A 19903-nucleotide genomic window follows, 5' to 3' on the forward strand; every position below is an offset into this window, starting at 1 on the left:
CTAAAAGAAAATCTTCTAAGCATTGGCCAAATGATGGAGAGAGGCTACACACTTCACTTTGAAGGAGGTGTATGAAAAATCTTAGACAACAAAAATAAAAGGTCTGAGATAGCCCAAGTAAAGATGAATAAGAGCAATAGAAGCTTCCTTCTAAATTTAAAATATGCAACAAACATTGCCATGAAGGTACAAGTTGATGATTCATGGCTATGGCATCGAAGATTTGGCCACTTCAACACACATGCCTTGAAGTTGTTACATGAGAAGAACATGATGAGAGATCTTCCAAGCATAAAGGAGAACAACAAAGTGTGTGAAGGATGTCTCCTTGGTAAGCAACACCGATTTCCTTTCTCAACAAGCAGAGCATGGAGAGCGAAAGATCTATTGGAGCTGATACATACGGACGTTTGTGGACCAATGAGGACGCCATCACATGAGAACAACAGGTACTTCATACTCTTCATTGATGACTTCTCTAGAATGACATGGGTATATTTTCTAAAAGAAAACTCAGAAGTCTTTGGAGTATTCAAAAAGTTCAAGGCCCTTGCTGAAAATCAAAGTAGAAAACGGATAAAAGTACTAAGAAGTGATCGCGACAAAGAGTACACCTCTCGCGAGTTTGAAAGATTTTGTGAGGATGAAGGCATTGAGCGACAACTTACAGTCGCATATTCTCCTCAACAAAATGGAGTGTTTGAAAGAAAAAATCGCACAGTTATGGAGATGGCTAGATAAATGCTCAAGGAAAAGGGACTACCTAACACATTCTGGGCTGAAGCAGTCTACACTGCTGTTTACATACTCAACAGATGTCCAACTAAGTCTGTAAAAGACAAGACTTCAATTGAAGCTTGGAATGGGAAGAAGCCATCAACAAAGCACCTAAGGGTCTTTGGATCTATATGCTACATTCATATTCTAGACGTGAAGAGGCACAAGCTTGAAGACAAGACTATACGAGGTATCTTCCTTGGGTATAGCAATATCTCTAAGGGCTACCGTGTCTACAACTTGCAAACTAAGAAACTCATCATCGGTCGAGATGTTGAAGTTGATGGGTACGCTTTTTGGAATTGGGATGAAGAAAAAGTGGAGAAGAACGTTCTTATACCTGCTCGACTATCTCAAGAAGAAGCTGAGGAAGAAGATCCAGGTGAACCACCTTCACCTCTACCATAACAACAAGATCAAGAACTAGCATCACCAGAGTTTACTCCAAGACGAGTAAGATCTTTGGTGGACATGTATGAAACCTGTAACTTGGTCATACTTGAACCTGGAAGCTTTGAAGAAGCGTCAAAGCAGGAAGTATGGGTCAAGGCAATGGAAGAAGAGATACAAATGATCGAGAAAAACAACACATAGGAGTTAGTAAATCGTCCCCATGGAAAAGATATCATTGGGGTTAAGTGGGTCTATAAGACAAAGCTCAACCCTAATGGTACCATACAGAAACACAAGGCGAGGCTAGTAGCTAAGGGTTACTCACAGCAACCCGGAATTGACTACAATGAGACATTTGCACCAGTAGCTCGTCTTGATACCATAAGAGCTCTAATAGCTCTTGCATCACAAAAAGGATGGAGTATCCATCAACTAGACATCAAATCCTCCTTCCTTAACGGCGTACTTGAAGAAGAGATCTATATGGAGCACCCACAAGGATTCGTGTCTGAAGACAAAGAAAGCAAAGTGTTAAGACTAAGAAAAACACTCTACGGTTTGAAGCAAGCACTTCGAGCATGGTATAGCAGAATCGATCAGTATTTCATGGATCGAGGATTCAGGAGGAGCAAGAGTGAGCCTACACTTTACATCAAGTCTCAAGGTCAGAACACTCTCTTACTCTCTCTATATGTACATGATCTTATCTACACGGGAAACAATACTAAGATGATGATGAAGTTTAAAGAAGACATGATGAAGACCTTTGAGATGACCGACCTTGGTTTGATGAGTTACTTCCTCGGTATAGAGGTAAGTCAGAGAAATGAAGGGATATTCATCTCGCAAAAGAAATACACAGAAGGCTTACTTAAGAAATTCAAGATCTATGGTTGCAAACCTGTTGCTACTCCACTCATAACAAATGAGAAACTACAGAAGAATGATGGAGCACCAGAAGCTGATGCATCCAAATACCGAAGTCTAATTGGAAGCCTCCTATATTTGACAGCTACACGGCCTGACATAATGTATGCTGCAAGTCTTCTATCAAGATTCATGCAAAGCCCAAGTCAAATACACTTTGGAGCAGGAAAAAGAATTTTGAGGTATCTACAAGGAACAAAAGAGTTCAGTATATGGTATACTATCGAAACCAACTCAGAATTACTTGGCTACATCGACAGTGATTGGGCAGGTTCGGCAGATGACATGAAGAGTACCTCTGGCTATGCTTTCTCACTAGGATCAGGAATGTTCTCTTGGGCGTCGAAGAAGCAAGCTACAGTAGCACAATCAACAACAGAAGCAGAGTACGTGGCAGCTGCTAAAGCAACGAGTCAAGCTATATGGCTTCGTAGGATACTTGAAGACATGGGAGAAAAACAAGACGAGCCTACTAAAATCAACTGCGACAACAAATCAACAATTGCATTGGCGAAGAATCCAGTTCATCACAACAGAACAAAACACATAGCAATCAAATATCACTTTATCAGAAAAGCTGAAGCAACTAAAGAGATCAAACTCGACTACTGTAGAACAGAAGATCAATTTGCAGACATATTCACAAAGGCGTTGCCGAGACCAAGATTTGAAGAATTACGAGCTATGCTCGGAGTCACAGAAATTTGCATCAAGGAGAAGTGTTGAAATTGCTACAAATTTTTAGAATATTCTTAAATATAATATGTATGAAAATAGTATAATATCCTAGAACTATAGTGTGTATGAATATGGTAGAACAATCTAGAACTATAATGTGTATGAATATGGTAGAACAATCTAGAACTATAAATGTATGTATAAGATAGAAGAATCTAGAACTATCATGATACTAATCTATCATGAAAACTCTTGAAAGACCTAAAGTAATGTAGAAACATTCACTATCATTGAGAGGTTGATGACTTGAGCCTATAAATAGGCAATTGGTATGTTGTATTTGATAATCCAAGAAATCAATGACACATCCTCCTTTCTAAAATAATTTTCTAAAACTATCAACTATCAACTATCATCTAATCAACTACCAACAATTTCACGATGAACTGTGAGGTTCATTTTAGCAACAACAAAAATGAGATTCTCCAACATTGCTTTTATTGTTCATTTCACAACATTTCACCTCATTTTGTTATGAAAGATAAACTATATGGGACCTACCAAATTTTCAAAACTTTCAGCATACTTTCACTCATAACAAACAACTCCCAATTTTATCGTTCATTCTTTTTCGCTGCTGTTAGGCCTTCCCCCTCTTTCATTCATTGGTTCCAAAAACTACGTAAGTGAGCTACTCATATAAAGAAGTAAAGACTTTTTAGACTTGATGAAATGATCCTATTACGAGCTGCTTAAGCGAGCCCTGCAAGGGTGAATTTTTGAGTTTATGAGCTCGCTTATGCGAGCTTGTCTAACAGGCTCATGTTGAAAAAGCCATATTGCTATATATAAAGGGACCTTTGACACGTGTTCTGGACAATCTGAAATTGCAATTTTCGAGGAACATAGATCGGAGAGTGTTGTGTGACATCTTCCATGCCCAATGCTTCTCCGGGGACCATCCTTTCATTAGATTCTTCATGTTTAAGTAGTTAATTTCATAGGAGTTTAATGTAATTATAGACTATTACTTCCATGTATTTATGTTTTATTCTTATTTAATAAAGATGGTTATTATTCTTCTTTTATGTTTGATGCTTATTTTTAATCTAATCTTATATGATCATATTATTTGAATTGTAATTGGAAATTTTTTTCGAATTACAAACTGAAGAATGCTACCAATAACCACATGCATACGAATGCCATAAAGTGTGTGTTTGGTTTCCAATAAAAAAAAAGTGTACTTGAATTCAACTTAACTTAGTGTAGTTGAGTTCAATTTAACTTTATAAACTTAAGTTTAATTAAAAGTAAGTTTAATGTAACTTAATTGATATTTGGATATTTTTATTTTAGAAAGTACTTTTATCATAATAGAATTTTTTTTTTGAGTGATATATCAATGAATGTCACTTTAAAATGTAAAATACTAAAATGGGTATGAATTTTATACTATTATTTTCTTATTGAAATTTTTTATCCTGATAAACTTTAAAATTAATTTCATGTGTTTTTAACTTTTACCTATAATCTACTAAAACACAAGAACAATGTTTATTTTATTCATCCCAATGTTCCTTTCTGAAATCTCTATTTGAGATAAAAATAATCTTAATCGCTGAGGTTAGGGTCCTACCAGTTTTTACCAAAGATCTGAAATTGCTTCAAGCAACTCACGAAGGCCAATCCCTTCTAAAAAAGTTTCCCTACCGGTCTTCCCTCATCCTCCCCTCATTTTTCTTATTCTCTTCCTCTCTCACCGCTGCCATGAGTTAGCCACCCACATCCTGCACTTCTTCTTCCACGACGTCGACAAGAGCCACAACCAAACCATCGTGAGAGTCACGGTGGCTACGACCAGTGACCAAGTCCCCTACGTACGCTATTCTGCGGGTGGTGATTATGGACAATACATTGATGGAGCAGCCCAAGGCGTCGAAGGTGATGGGGAGGGCTCACTTTTTCGCCTTCATCTAATGGGAAATGTTGTCTGCAATGTGTTATTGAAAATTAGAACATGCAATTAACGTTGGACGAAAAAGCAAGCCACCAGTAGCTTCAACTCCAACGGAAGTTTTGGTGTAAATGAAATTCAATTCACTAATATAAGAAATTGATAATGGAATCAATAAACTTAGCTTCTTTGGCTTAAGAAGTTAAACCTTAAATAATTTTATGGGTTAATCATAATATAATCTTAATATCATAATTGGATAGGAATAAGTAATAATTATATGTTAGAAACACTTAACGAAGTGAAACCCCAAAGACTATTTCTACTAATATAGATCAAAGTTTTCTATACACATTGGACCAAATTCCTTGATTAATTTTCTTACCTTAAACTTTTATAATTTCTACACTTAGACTTTATTTTCAATACTTTAATTATCTAGTTTATTTAATTCATTGTAATTACTCAATCATTACATAAATTCCTATTGAAATGATATTTTACTTATTTTTAAATTCCTATAGAACCTTAATTTTTTTTTCTACTTTTAGTTCTTATATTTTTTTTCATCTTTAGTCTCTTTATTGCAATTTTAACTAGCTCTAATGGTATTGTTGTTAGCATGACATTTTTTACCTAAGTGCCTGATGTCATGTATCTATGGTAATATGGTTCATGATGTCATCATATCATGTCTTTTTTTATTGATGTGGCATATGTTGATATTATGATAAAATCTAAAATGAAAGGTATTTCAGTGAAAAAAATAAATAAATAATGAAAAAAAAGAATAAAGAGATAGATGAAAATAGTACAATAAATTTTAAAATTATGTTCTCTTTAATCTACTCTACCAAACAAACTATATTATTTCTATCTATGCTCATCCTTCCTATTTCTTCTTTATCAAACAAAGGTTTTGAGTGTGTTCTGGTGAGACGACATATATTGAATGGTACTAGCGTCATAAAATTAATCAAATCAGCTGTGTAATTAGCCATGAACTTTTCTTATTTTACAATGTTACTTTAGTAAGTACCTTAGTAGTCATACTCCAGAGGATAGTGACAATTGTAAGTACCTTAACAATTAACGAACTAAACTTATTATACATTGCTCAAATCCCATCATCATAAGGAACGGACGTAGTATCAAGCCAACCATCTCCATTGATGAACTGCGAAACTGTGAAATTATAGGCATCACCATAATCCATCAAATGGTACCCAAACCATTGCACACGCTTCTCTGTGCCGGAACCAGGTCCATAGTTGTCATACTCTCCGTAATACAAAGTGTTCAATCCTTGCTCATTAGACCACTTTGTCCAACCCTTTGCGTCAATGAAGTCATCAATGTAGGACTCAAGGTAAACAGTGCGAGAATACACCCTCCATGGCCTCCCAAGGTAGCTCTTGAAGCTGCTAGAGTTGGAATAGAGATCAAGAGTTGCTATGATTGAGCAATTTTGGAATGAGATACCAGTGTCCTCATCTGGGCTATCTCTAGATTGTGCAGTGATTACTGTGAATTGACCAGGCATTGGTTTTCTTGATATGATGTTACATTCTTGTAGAATCACTGCTGCATTTCCAAATATGTAATCAATGGTACCATAAATGTCACACTCTCTATAGAATTGTCTAAAGGAGTGGACATATAGAGTGTCTTGGTAGCCATAAATTGCACACCTGTAGAAAGCTGTTAGGTCTGCATTTACCCTCAAGGCCACTGCTTGATGCTTCTCTGGCCCTGCGCTGTTTTCAATCGCAATATCACGTGCCAGAAAACCATCACCAAAGACAGCTGAAAAACATAGAGAACATAATCATGTAATTTCCATTTTGGCCACTTTAGAGAAAAATTGACATAAACAAGCAATAATCAAATCACTAAACAAGAAGATATTATTTTACAGTTTTTTTTTTATCAAAACATGTATAAGAAAATTTATAATTACTCGTGTACTTTGGTCAATGAATTAAACTAGATCTTCTTGTTATATTATTATATAGTCTAGGATTACGTGATGTTGGCATACATGTAACGAATGAGATTGACGAAGATCACGCGTCTTAGATTATGTAGTAATTTCTTCTAAAAAAGAGCTACTTAGACAGACAAAGATCCGTTAACTTTTTTGTTCTGTTACTTCTCAGCCCTGTGCCAAGGGGTAACCAATGCATGCTAAATTATTAATTGCACAAAATTTGAAAAGGGTGCAAAGGCTTCACCTAGAGTTGCAGATCTGAAAGTGGTCCAGCCATCACCGACGCTTCTGTTACCAGTTATGAAAGTCACATCACTTCCATCGCCAAGCATCATAATGTTGGTCTTATAGCTTGGGATTTCTATATTTTCCTCGTAAATCCCTTCTTTGACATAGATGACTATCCTATCCATGCTGTTATTCGGAGCAAAGTTGATGGCTTCAGTGATGGTGCTAAAGTTCCCAGTTCCATCTGCAGCCACAACAAGCATTTCATTTGGGTCATAATTTTCCCCATCTGAGTCTTCAAAGAGCCTTTGGTCACTGCTTGATGCCCACTTTGGAGCATTCATCAAAGGCTTGTTATTCTTTTTCGCATTGGGTGCCCCCATCTCTGGCTTAGGGAGCATTGAAAGAGAGTTACTGACATGCTTGTAAGTGTCGATCACAGATTTCACCAGAGATGGCTTCATTATTCCAGAAGCAGAATCTAGTCCTTCTAGACATGTGTTCTTGTTGGTGAGTGCTGCACTGAGGTAAGCTCTTGCATCAACTATGTTCTTGGAGTTGGAGGAACGGATCCCTGATAGTGATCTTTTCAAAGAAGCTAATGTGGATTGGTGGAGTTCCCTGCAGTCTTGAACAGCTCCTCTTTGCTTCTCTATGATGTTTGAGTGTCCAACGTTGTGGAAGAGATTTGAGAGCTTTGTGGTTTCAGATATTGCTACTTGGAGGGACTGAAGGAGGTAGTTGATTATGTTTGGACTTATGTTTATTGAGATGGATAGCTTCAATGAATTGGAACAAACTTCTGGGTATGGAGTGGTTGTGCAGAAAGATTTTAAGGAAGAGAGATTGGTATGAAGTGTTGTGGAAGCATTGGAAGAGTTTACAGCACAGGTGTGTGAGAAGAAGATTGAAAGCAGAAGGAAAAAGAGTTTATGAGATGAATGAGCCATGAAAAATAAGGAAAAAAAAAAGTAATGGAAAGTATTCAAAGGGGAAGTTGTTGAGTATTTGAATCCCTTAAATAAGACACTTGCTAAAGGAGTGATGGGGGACACTGATTAGAATCTAAAGTAACACGGGGTTTGTTCGAACTAATGTATGATAGCTGAAATATTGGATATCTGCCACAACCATATTGATTTTTCTCCTTTTTAGTTTAGGTGGGGTACCTTTGTTTGTTTCTCTTGAAAGACTTCTTTTTATTTGTATTTAGCAAAATGAAATAAGAGGCAAATCATGAGAAAAATAAAAAGTTACATTACTTTTTGGGTGTGTTGAGTAGCAAGTTGCTCTGGAGGATAGTGTAAAAAATCATGTATTTCTATGAAAGAGATCGAGTAGTACACTCTCGGACAGGAAGACATTGACTGCATGTTAGGTCATTCCTGTTTTCGTTTTGGAGCTGGCAGTTAAAATAATGCAAGCCATGGTGCGCCACAGCTACTAAAAAATTGAGGAACCTAAAGTACTTTGAGCTCAGAAGTTCAATTTATGTGTTTCCGTGTTGGTATCCAATTTTTTTGTTAACTCAGAGGTATCTAAGTTTCTATTTGTCACATAACTAATCTCTTCTATCATGATCGGCTATAGAATTATTAAGAGTAAAATTGACACGTTAAAAATAAGCTTTATTTTATCATTGTTCAATTAATATAATGAGTGTTTTCTATGAAACTCCTCTCCTGTTCTGAGTTGTATATATAATGTGTAGCCACATCAATTGAATGTTGCATTTTTCCTCACTTTTTTTATAAAAATAAAGTGACATTTTAATTGTAACTTCATTTACAAGTAAAAAGTTAAACCCTAAACTTTAATTAAGATATCCGAATGCTGCTGAAGGTATCCAATTGTCCATTTGGGTTTTCTCTTGTACATCATGCTCGTAAAATTTCTAGGTTACGTACTCTGCTAAAAGGTTCAGGATTCTGACACTGTGCAACCTTTGGGTAATATATTCTTTATTTTATTTGTTGGAAGGGGGTGATGACCGTGAATGATGGAATAATATGGCAACCCGTGAAGCGGCTTTGAAGACTGGATTACCCCACTAGCTATGGGTTTGCATTGAAAACAATTTAGCTATGTTAGTACAACTTCATTTGCTTCTTCTTTAACATGATGCTAATTAATTCATACTCTAATGTTTATAATTTGTACTAAAATTGAAGTGATCATTCCTATGAAACCATTTATGCTTCATTAATAGTTAATTAATGGTTTGTATGTGGCACCTCCAGACAACTTTACTTTGTGTCTTGAAATAATCACGTCAGAATCTCAAGTAGTCAAGCGTCATTCTCGTTTGTCCACAAATCTGCCAAATCTCACGCGTGTAGAGATTCTTTTTGGTATAAATATTTATAATTTACAGCACATACGAAAAGAAAAAATATATTTATATAGCTGTATAAACACATTATTGTCTCTTATCTGTGCACACTTCACGTGAAAAAATAGCGAATAAAGTGATGGAACCCCATTCCAAAAATAAAAGGAAGAGTTTTAGTCCCTTGTATTTTCCTATGATTTATTTATTTAATATGCGCTCTAAAAAAAATTTAACCAATTACTCAAATAATTGAATTTCTAATGTGATATGTTTTCCGCTCCTTTTTATAAAAAATATTCGGTGTATTATTTTTTTCTATATAAGAAAATATTGATTCTATTTTTTTGGTTTAATTATAAGAAATATAAATTTATGTTTAGATTTTATAATTACTATTTTATTTTATTGTGAAGTTTATGTTAACGAGATATTCATTAATTCTCTTTGTAAGTGGATATATCCAACTTTAAATGTATTGGAGCAACCTTTTGCATGACGGATAATTGTTGGTAAAAATAAATCATGACCTAATGGTTTTTCTTTTTAATAAGAGCAAAACAATAAGCAAGGCCATTTTACTACTCAAATTATCCCAATTTAACTTTCCTTCTCTCTCTCTTTCTCTCTATATAGGGAAGAGATCCACTTACTCCAAGAGTAAGTGTAAAGTCTTACTCTCAACCTGGATCCTTAATTTTATTTTAAATGAGCGGACGAAATTTATTTTATGTACACTTACCTTTTAGGTGTTCCATTTGCTATTCTTAATCGTCTGTCTATCTTTACTTTCTAACACTAGGAAGCTCACTCCATTCTCTTTTCCCACACCTAGTTTGCATTTCGTTTTCCTATAAAATATAGCAATTAAATCTCCTACGCACTACACATGTACCATACCTCTATCTCTCTTCCTCCCAATTTGTTAATGACCATTTATTGTTTTTCTCAATAACTATAAAACTCACTTCAAACATTTTGTCTCCTATACATAGCTTAAATTTCATTTATTTCTATTTTTTTATTTCAGTTATAGACACTATATAGGGACATGTATGCACATTCTGGTGCACCTAAGTAGGGACATGTACGCACAAAATTGTCACTTTATTATATCTAGTACTTGAGTTGTTGAGCAAATTATTCACATTATCTTTTGTGTGAACGAATATAGCATGGTATTAATCAATGTGCTAGATAAATGCAAAACTGGAAGGATGACAAGATTCATAAGCTTTACATGAGTTGAACACCGCACGAGCAAATTACTCACTCTCTGTTGTGTGATCGAATACATGGGATACATATATACATATGAGTTCTGATTTGAATGACAATTGTTTTTTTTAGGTACTTTATCTAAGAATTCTAATGAATAATAGGTCTTATTCATTTGCACATAAACGGTTTGTTATAAAACTTGAATTTACTCCATTTTTTAGCCACCAAATTATAAACTTGTTGCATATATTCTTCCAATAAGACTCCACGGAGTCACCACATGCACAGTTCTTCAGTAAATAATTGTGCTCCATTTTCTTTAATTAACACTTCATCAATGTAAAAGAAATTATAATTGTTTCTTCCATCTCTCAGAGCATATTGCGTGAAAATCTTATGAATCAAATAATAATAACAATGATTAGTTACGATAATGAATAAAACGCAAGTTAAAGATTTGAAAGAATGCCATAAAGCTTACATTATTAATCATTATGATTTTTTTCTTGCAAGTCCTGTTGTTGTGACCATGCTCTCCACACTCATGGCATGCTTTCCTTTTAAACAATGACTTATTAAGTGATACTTCAAGCCCACTCTTCAATCTATTATTATGAGACACTTTTCCCCCATCCTTTTTTCTCCCCTTTGTTTGTGATAGTGTGGGACTCCTAGAATCAAACGAGGCACTTCACTCACTTGTTCTGGCATGCAAAGTTTGTTCCCAATGGTGAGGCTTGACTCCAAAAGTGGCATGCTGTCACCAGTAGGTAAACTTGTTTTCATTACAATTACTGACTTGTGAGTTTGACCTAACTCCAAAACGATGAACCTATATATCTCTTTTGACTTGTGCGTGCATCCTTCTTAAAATCCTAGATGTAGTGGATTGACCATCAAAGTTATTTTCAACATCACTAACCTCAATAAATTTGTTAGCATCCTTCGTCCAACATTGCAAAACAAAATGATCAGGAATTTGAACAACCCCTTTTGCTTGAAAAATTACTAATGTGTCTACACAATATCCCCATAAATTTAAAAAGTTGGCAGTCACATTTAGCAACCTTTGAGTCTAAATCTATATTAACAATAAATGTATCTCAAGATCATAGCAACTAGACACCTGATAGACATGACTAGGCCCATCTCTTCTAATCTTTTTCTTAGTAAACTCATTGACCTTCCTAAGCTCATCTTGAAATTTTCCAAAAACATTTCTTGTATAAAAAAATTCAGCATGATGTTCAACTTTGGAGCCAGTACTCAAAATACGAGATTTATGCCTAGATTTGTAATCTTCCCTTTCTTTCGCTTCTAAGCGACAATCAACTGCCTTTTCAAAATTCACCACAAATTCTTGTAATCTTGTTCTTGAGTGTACAAAAGAATCAAAAAAGGCATTAATGCCCTCACTTCTTTGAGTAGTATTCATACCAGCAAAAAATGTACTCCTATTGAAAATAGGTATCCATGATTCTTTAATCCTGTATAATCCCTGAAGCCATTCATTTCCTTCTAAGTTATACTCTTTCATTAGGCGCTTCCATTCTTCTTCAAAAATAGCAATACAAGGTGACTCTCGGATGCATCTTTTAAGCTCACGCTTGAAAGTAGATCTTTTATGGTATACATGAGCTAACTTTTCAGGAAACTTCTTTTTAATGTGCCACAAGAAAATGTGATGTCTTGTTTCTAGAAATACTTTTTTATAGCAACTCCAATTGTTAAATCTTGATTAGTTATGATAGAAACAGATTTTTTCCCACCCATTGCCTCGAGCCAAGTTTGAAATAACCAAGTAAAAGATTTCTCTGATTCGTCTTGTAAAATGCAAAACCAAACAAAATTGACTGATAATGATTATTCACTCTAGTAAATAGTGCAAGCGGCTTACTATACTTATTGGTTTTATAGGTGGTATCAAAAGTTATAACATCTCCAAATTTCTGGTAAGCCACCCTTGATCTAGCATCTACCCAAAGAAAATTTACCATTCGAGAATCATCATCACATTGGATTTCATAGAAAAAATTAGGATTTTCAACTTGTTTTCGTTTGCAATAATTGAAAACAACTTCAACATCTCCAAGATCTAAATTCTTTCTTCGAAGATTTCTGATATGATTCCAACAATCTCTATCGGAAAAATATGAGTCACTATTGTTGAAAATTGAAGCAACCTTCCCTGTAAGCAATCCTTCTTCCTCAAATTTTTCCACAAGACTTTGTGCAACAACACTCATCTTTTTATGACACCTCATATAACACACACTTTTGGGGCTAAGCATTACATGGTTGTGATCATTGCTAAATGATTTAATAACCCAATTGCTTGCTATGTCACCTCTTGAAACAATAGGTGAAGCTTGACAACTGGTTCGAAGAGTTGAGCACTTTCTTATACTTTGACAAATGTTATCATGAGTATCTTTATCCACTAAACCTTTTACTTTGTGTTGACCTTCACAACAACATACCAAGACTGTCATCTTTGGTTTACTTGATCGAATCCGTATTCCAAAACCATTCTTCTTAGCAAATGAATTATAAAATTCTCTAACCTTTTCAAGAGACTCAAACTCCAACCCAAGACAAGGCTGGATATTCAATTCTTCAGCATCATTTGAAGTATCTCCTGGCATAACCTCCCCATATGGAATTGGTGTATCCATGGGCATGACATTAATGGACTCAATTTCTTGTATTTCTATATTACCAAGAGTATCTGTCATCACTGTATTGGATAGGTCTGCATATTTTCAATAATAAAAATTTGCTAAAATCCAAATTTATGAAATGATTAGTTGTAGCACAAAGTATTTGCCATCATTGTACTTAATAAGAAAATTAAAATTAACAGAGCAAGTTTACGAAATAGATAATTGAAGCACAGAGGAAGTTTACTAAATGTATTATTGAATTATATAGACAAGGTCCAGGAAGTGGATAATTGAATTAATAAAAAAATAAAATAGTCAAAATTTTTCAAATTTAAAGAAAATGCATAGTTGGTGTAAGAAGCGAGAACATATGCAATGGAAATCAACTTACACTGTTCACTTGTACGATCTCAAGCTTGTGGCAACTTAGATTATCATTTCTATAATCAAAGCATCAAAATGGAAATCAACAAAATGCAAACTAGGTGCAGGAAGAGAAAATAGAGTGATCTTCCTAGTGTTAAAAAGGGAAGATAGAAGGACGTATAGGAATTACAAAAGGAACATATACAAGATAAGTGTGTATAGGATTTTAGTTGTTAAATATAACTAAAATAAATAAATGGAAATAAATGAAATTTAAGCTATGTACAGGAGACAAAATGTTTGAAGTGAGTTTTATAGTTACTGAGAAAAACAATAAATGGTCATTAGTGGATTGGGAGGAAAAGAGATAGAGGTTTGGTATGTGTGTAGTGCGTAGGAGATTTAATTGTTAGATTTTATTGGAAAACGAAACGATAAACTAGGTGCAGGAAAAAGAATGGAGTGAGCTTCCTAGTGTTAGAAAGGGAAGATAGACAGACGTTTACGAATTGCAAATGGAACACATAAAAGGTAAGTGTGCGTAGGATAAATCTGATCCGCTCATTCAAAAAAAAAAATTAAGGATCCAGATTGAGAGTAAGACTTTACACTTACTCTTGGAGTAAATGGATCCTGTAGGGATTCAATCAATCAACCTAATTTGATTCTAACAAACAATCATCAATCCTAACCACATGCTTTCTATTCATGTAAAGAAAAATTATTGCATAAAGAGGAATAAAACCCCATTGTGTTCCCATACTCAAAATCATGATGAAAACTAAATGCGAAAGCGTACCTAGATTAGCCATCATGGAATGATGAAAGGTTGATGAGGATCAAGATTGGTTTTATGATCTTCCAAATGTAGAGAGCTTTATTTTCTTATTTGAATTTTCTCTTCTAATAGGGATAAAGAGAAAAAGAAAGCGAAACTGTACGTCTGTCACTCCTCTCTACAAATGGGGACCATAACCTCTTATATTGGTAACTGCCATCAATTACCCCAAATTTGGTAATTATAATTTGACCCCTCATCAAATTATAATATTACTAATGGTATCTACACAATTAGCCTTTCATGACATATATGCCCTTAGCCATAATTTTATATTGATTAGATCACTTTAATATTTTGGCTAATAAAATAATGGTCCTAACTCATTCAATTATGTGATATATATATATATCCAAAAGTCAATGTATGCAACATAGAACATAAAATACATAAAAGTGACTAACTCCCACTAAACCAAAGATTCCTCGAACTGTAAAACACCCATGTGAGCAACATGTTCATGAAAGACCTTGGGTTGAAGTCCCTTAGTAAGAGGATCTGCTATTATGGAGTTTGTCCCTAAGTGTTATATGGAAATTTATCCACTCTGTACCCTTTCCTTAACAACTAGGAACTTGATGTCAATATGCTTCGACTTGGTCGAGCTCCTATTGTTGTTAGTATACAATACAATTGATTTATTTTCACAATATAACATAAGTGGTCTTTCAATTTCTTCCACAATTTGCAGCCCCACGACAAAATTTCTCAGCCATATTCCATGATTTGATGCCTTATAGCATGCTACAAATTTTGTCGCCATAGTGGATGAAGTAGTAAGGGTTTGCTTCGCACTGTGCCAAGAAACTGCACCACCGGCTAACATCAAAATGTAACCCAAAGTGGATCTCAAACTATCTAGGCATCCTGCAAAATCCGATTCAAAATACCCTGCAAAATCCAACTGATCTAACCTCTTATATGTGAGCATATAATACTTTGTTCTCTTCAAATACCTCATAACTTTTTTGGCTGCTTTTCAATGATCCATTCCTGGATTGCTTAAATATCTGCCTAATACTCCAACTATGTATGCTATATTCGGACGAATACATACTTGGGCATGTATCAAACTCCCTACAGCTGATGCATAGGGAATCTTTTGTATTTCCTGAATTTCCAAATTTCCTTTTGGGCACTGTTTGAGATTGAACTTGTCTTCCAAATGAGAGAATTACTTGATGAAATTTGTGGTACCATTGACGAGATGCATGTTTTAGCCCAAAAATGGATTTTGTCAGTTTGCAAACCATATTCTTTGGGTCTTCTAACACAAAGTTTTATGGTTGCACCATATAAATTGTCTCATCAATGTTGCCATTGAGAAATGTCGTCTTAACATCCATTTGATGAAGCTGCAGATCATAATGTGCAATAAGAGTCATGATTGTCCTAAAAGAGTCTTTCAATGAAACTGGAGAGAAAGTCTCTTTAAAGTCAATCCTTTCCTTTAGGGTATAGCCCTTCGCCATAAAGCGACCCTTATACCTCTCCACATTACCTTTGGAATCCCGCTTGGTCTTAAATATCCATTTGCAACCAATGGGTTTCACACCTTCTGGTAATGGGACATGTTCCCAAACCTTGTTGTCTTGCATGGACTTGTACTCCTCATTCATTGCTTCAATCCACTTTTCTGAGTTGGAATCTTGCATGGCTTGATGGAAGTTGAATGGGTCATCTTCCATCATACCATTATTTTCCTCATGTTCCTGGAGAAACACCACATAATCATCTGGAATAACATTTCTCCTTTCTCTTGTAGATCTCCGCAAAGGTACTGGCTCATGAAGCATAAGTTCTTGAGGATCTTGAGTTTGTTCTTCATGTACAACCAAATTATCTTGAGTGAGAGATTCAATAACAATATCTTGTAGAGGTTTCAAATTTGCTTAATCAAAAGCAACTGTATGAATCGGTTCTGGAATTGTTATTGATTCATCATCTAAGACAAACTCAATATCCTCAAAGAATGTGGCAGTTACCATCTCAAAAATTGTCTTTAATTTGAGATCATAAAATTTATAGCCCCTAGATCTTTTAGAATAACCAATAAAGTAGCTGCTTACTGTTCGGGAGTCCAATTTCCTTTCATTTGGCTTATAAGGCCTTGCCTTAGCTGGACATCCCCAACACGAAAATGTTTCATACTAGGATTTCGCCCAACCCAAAGCTCATAAGGTGTTTTGGCAGCTGCCTTAGTTGGTACTCTATTTAGAATATAAGTTGTAGTCTTTAGTGCCTCTCCCCAAAGTGACTCTGGTAAGTTAGAATGACACATCATGCTTCTTATTATATCCATAAGAGTTCTATTTCGTCTTTCAACTACACCATTCATGCTAGGTGACCCTGACATGGTGTACTGTGGGACGATTCCACATTCCTCTAGGTACCTGGCAAAAGGCCCTGAACATTGTTCACCTAAACCATCATATCTGCCATAGTATTCACCATCACGATCAGATCTAACACTCTTGATTCTTTTGTTGAATTGATTTTCAACTTCAACTTTAAATATTTTGAACACATCTAGAGATTGTGACTTTTCATGTATAAGAAACAAGTATGCATATCTAGAGTAATCGTCTATGAATGATATAAAATATTCATGACCATTCCATGAAGGTGTATGAAATGGCCCACTAATGTTCGCATGTATCAATTCCAAGACGTTTGTAGCTCTATATGCACCTAATTTCTTGCTTTTGTTCTGTTTACCTTTAATGCATTCAACACAAACATCAAGGCTTGTGAAATTAATGGAATCCAAGATTTCATTTGACACAAGTCGTTCAATTCTATTCTTAGAAATGTGACCTAAGCGCTTATGCCATAATTCTTCTGAGTTTGTAATATCAATTCTACGCTTAGTACCACGCATTTTCACATTAAAGGATTCACCATAAGAAGCTACAGTGTCAACTAAATATAGATTATCATAAGCCAAGAGTCAACCAGTTCCAACAATATCTGAATTGAAAGACAACCTAAACACATTATTTCCAAATGAACACAAATAACTCAATTAGTCCAAATAGGAAACTGAAACCAAATTCCATCTAAATGACGGTACAACAAAAGTGTCTTTCAAATCCAAATAAAAACTAGTACATAATAATAATCTAAAGTTCCCTATAGCTTCCACTTCCACCGATTTACCATCTCCAACATATATCCATCTTTCAGAATCAATTGGCTTCTGGTAACTTAGGTAACCCTTTATTGAAACACTGATGTTACTAGTGGCACCAGAATCTAACCACCAAGTGTTTCTAGGTACTGAAGCTAAATTGACCTCAGAACAGACCAAAGTAAGAAACATACCTTTCTTTGCACGCTAAGCATGATATTTGGTGCATTTCTTCTTTACATGTCTAGGTTTACTACAAAAGAAATAGTCATCACCTTGATTTTGTTTCTTTTGCCCTTGTCTTTAGAGGTACTTACAACATGAGCACTTTCAGTCCTTTCTTGCTTCAGTCTTTTCTTTTCTGGCACACAATATGAAATGAGCTCATTAAGAGACCATTTCTCCTTCTGACCATTATAAGAGAGATCTTAAACTGACTAAACTGTGAAGGTAGAGAAATTAGCACTAAATAAATAAGCAAGTCTTTTGATAGCTCAAACTTTAGTGCCCTTAATTTTGAAGCAATATTTGACATTCCCATAATGTATTCCCTGACATCCTTTGCCTTGATACTTCATGAAAATTAAGTTTTGAAGAAGAGTAATTGTTTCCGCCTTATCGCTTTTTTTTTTTTTGCAAAGTGCTTTTCAATTTTAGCAAATAATTCTTTGGCACTAGTTATATCATGAAACAGTGCCCCTAAAGACCTCAGGAATGTCGCGCTTAATGATCATAAGACTCATGTGATTTGAGTGATCCCACTTCTCATGAAGTTTCCTTTGTTTAGAGGTACTGAAGAAATCCGTAGGAGAATGGGATTTCTCAATCCTTAATGCAAGGTCTAGATCCATGCAGCCAAGAACAATTTGCATGTTCTATTTCCAGTCCTTAAAAATTTGTACCATTAAGAACCATAACCGAATTCATATTAGCAGATATAAAAGCAACAACTGAAAAGATCAAAACAAATAATACAATAAGGTCACATAACAGTCATCAATGCATTTAAATAATGGTATATCCCATCTCAAGATATCTAGTGCTCCATTAATATCAAGTCTTTGGACAGTGATATTAATTGTTAGTGATATCCTTGTTGTAATGCTCAAACATTGATAATAAAAGCATATCAAATAACAACCCCATCTTTTGATGTGACTTATCATTCACATGCAAAACCTCATAAGTATCACACGTTTAACATCACAGGTGTGTATGTAAAATAGTTAAATGGTAAATTTCCTTTGGGTCAATCACCATTCATATAAATAATCACACACGTTAACATTTCTCATGAACAATCTACATAAGAGAGGTCACTTTGGTGATATCTTGATTCAATTAGCTCATTTAAATGCTTGTTAGTCGCTTTATACGACTAACTTTTGTATAGAAATCATTTTCCAGAGCTTATATAGTTCCCCAATTTATGGTTATTTTGGAGTAAATTTAGTAAATAAATCTTATTTTATGGTTAACGCTGTCTCTAGAACATTTCCATTGGATTTAATGATGAAATATGTGCATTTTCAGGTGAAAAAGAGGCTAAGTTTTGAATTGCAAAAAGTAGCAATTGGGCTAAGCTCAACAGTTGGGCTAAGTGCTTATCCACCGTTAAGCATGGCTTCTAAGCGCTTAGTGCAAAGGAGAATCTGGCAGAGCATCAACATCAAAGCCGCACGCTAAGCATGATATCAGTGCGCTAAGCACAGTAGGTGCCTTCAGCCAGGCTACGCGCGAGACTGATGCTAAGCCCAATTCCACTTACTCGTGCTAAGCACGAAGGTGGCGCTAAGCACAATGTCGCGATTTTAGAGCCTATTTAAAGTCTGTCTTGTGCAAAATTAGGGTACACTTTTACAGAATACCCAGGGCATATAATTCCACAGCAGCCACAATGCCTATTTCGGGAAAAGAACCCTGGAAGCAGCAAAGAGGAACAACTTGTGCATTGAAGCCTAGGTTTTTTCATTTAAGAGAGATTATTGAGTAGAGAGTGAGTGTGAGATATTGAGAAGAGGAGGAGGAATCCCCCTTATCGTATAAGAAACTATCATTCTCTGCTTTTAATCTCATTTATTGTTAGGGTTTCTTTGTAATGGCTGGCTAAACATCCTAGTTAGGGATTTCTAATGAACAACTGATGTAAATACACAATATATAATTGATTGTGTTTTCTGTGTTCAATGCTTGATGTTTGTATGCTTTTGGTCTGATCACCCATTTGTGTGCACAGTTAGGTGACTTTAGCATTGAGAAATGTATTGTTGCCTTAGAACTTGATTGAAGCAGGATCAAAACTTAATCTTGCATGAGGGATTTGCGGGTTAAGTTTTGGTTTTAATTATGTTGTTACAATAATGCTGTTTAGTTTAGGCCTAGTCTTAAATGAGGGATTTGCGGATG

General features: G+C 35.1%; 1 protein-coding gene across 1 annotated transcript; it reads right to left on the reverse strand.

Moving 5' to 3' along the window:
* Positions 1-5649: 5649 nt before the first annotated feature.
* Positions 5650-8134, reverse strand: LOC100776969 (probable pectinesterase/pectinesterase inhibitor 12). Its single transcript, XM_003546483.5, has 2 exons — positions 6967-8134; positions 5650-6538 (listed from the first exon to the last, which is right to left on the reverse strand). Exons 1-2 carry the CDS (start codon positions 7898-7900, stop codon positions 5850-5852), a joined length of 1623 nt encoding a protein of 540 aa, XP_003546531.1. The 5' UTR covers positions 7901-8134; the 3' UTR covers positions 5650-5849.
* Positions 8135-19903: the final 11769 nt, after the last annotated feature.

This window comes from Glycine max, chromosome 15 (assembly GCF_000004515.6).
Source record: "Glycine max cultivar Williams 82 chromosome 15, Glycine_max_v4.0, whole genome shotgun sequence".
Classification (NCBI taxonomy): Eukaryota; Viridiplantae; Streptophyta; class Magnoliopsida; order Fabales; family Fabaceae; genus Glycine; species Glycine max.

Bases quoted from the DNA above. Each gene is read 5' to 3' on its own strand.
- LOC100776969 (XM_003546483.5), bottom strand. From the start codon at position 7,900: ATGGCTCATTCATCTCATAAACTCTTTTTCCTTCTGCTTTCAATCTTC. The intron at 6,539-6,966 runs GTGAAGCCTTTG...TATGTTTTTCAG, and splicing joins TTTCAGATCTGCAACTCTAG to CTGTCTTTGGTGATGGTTTT.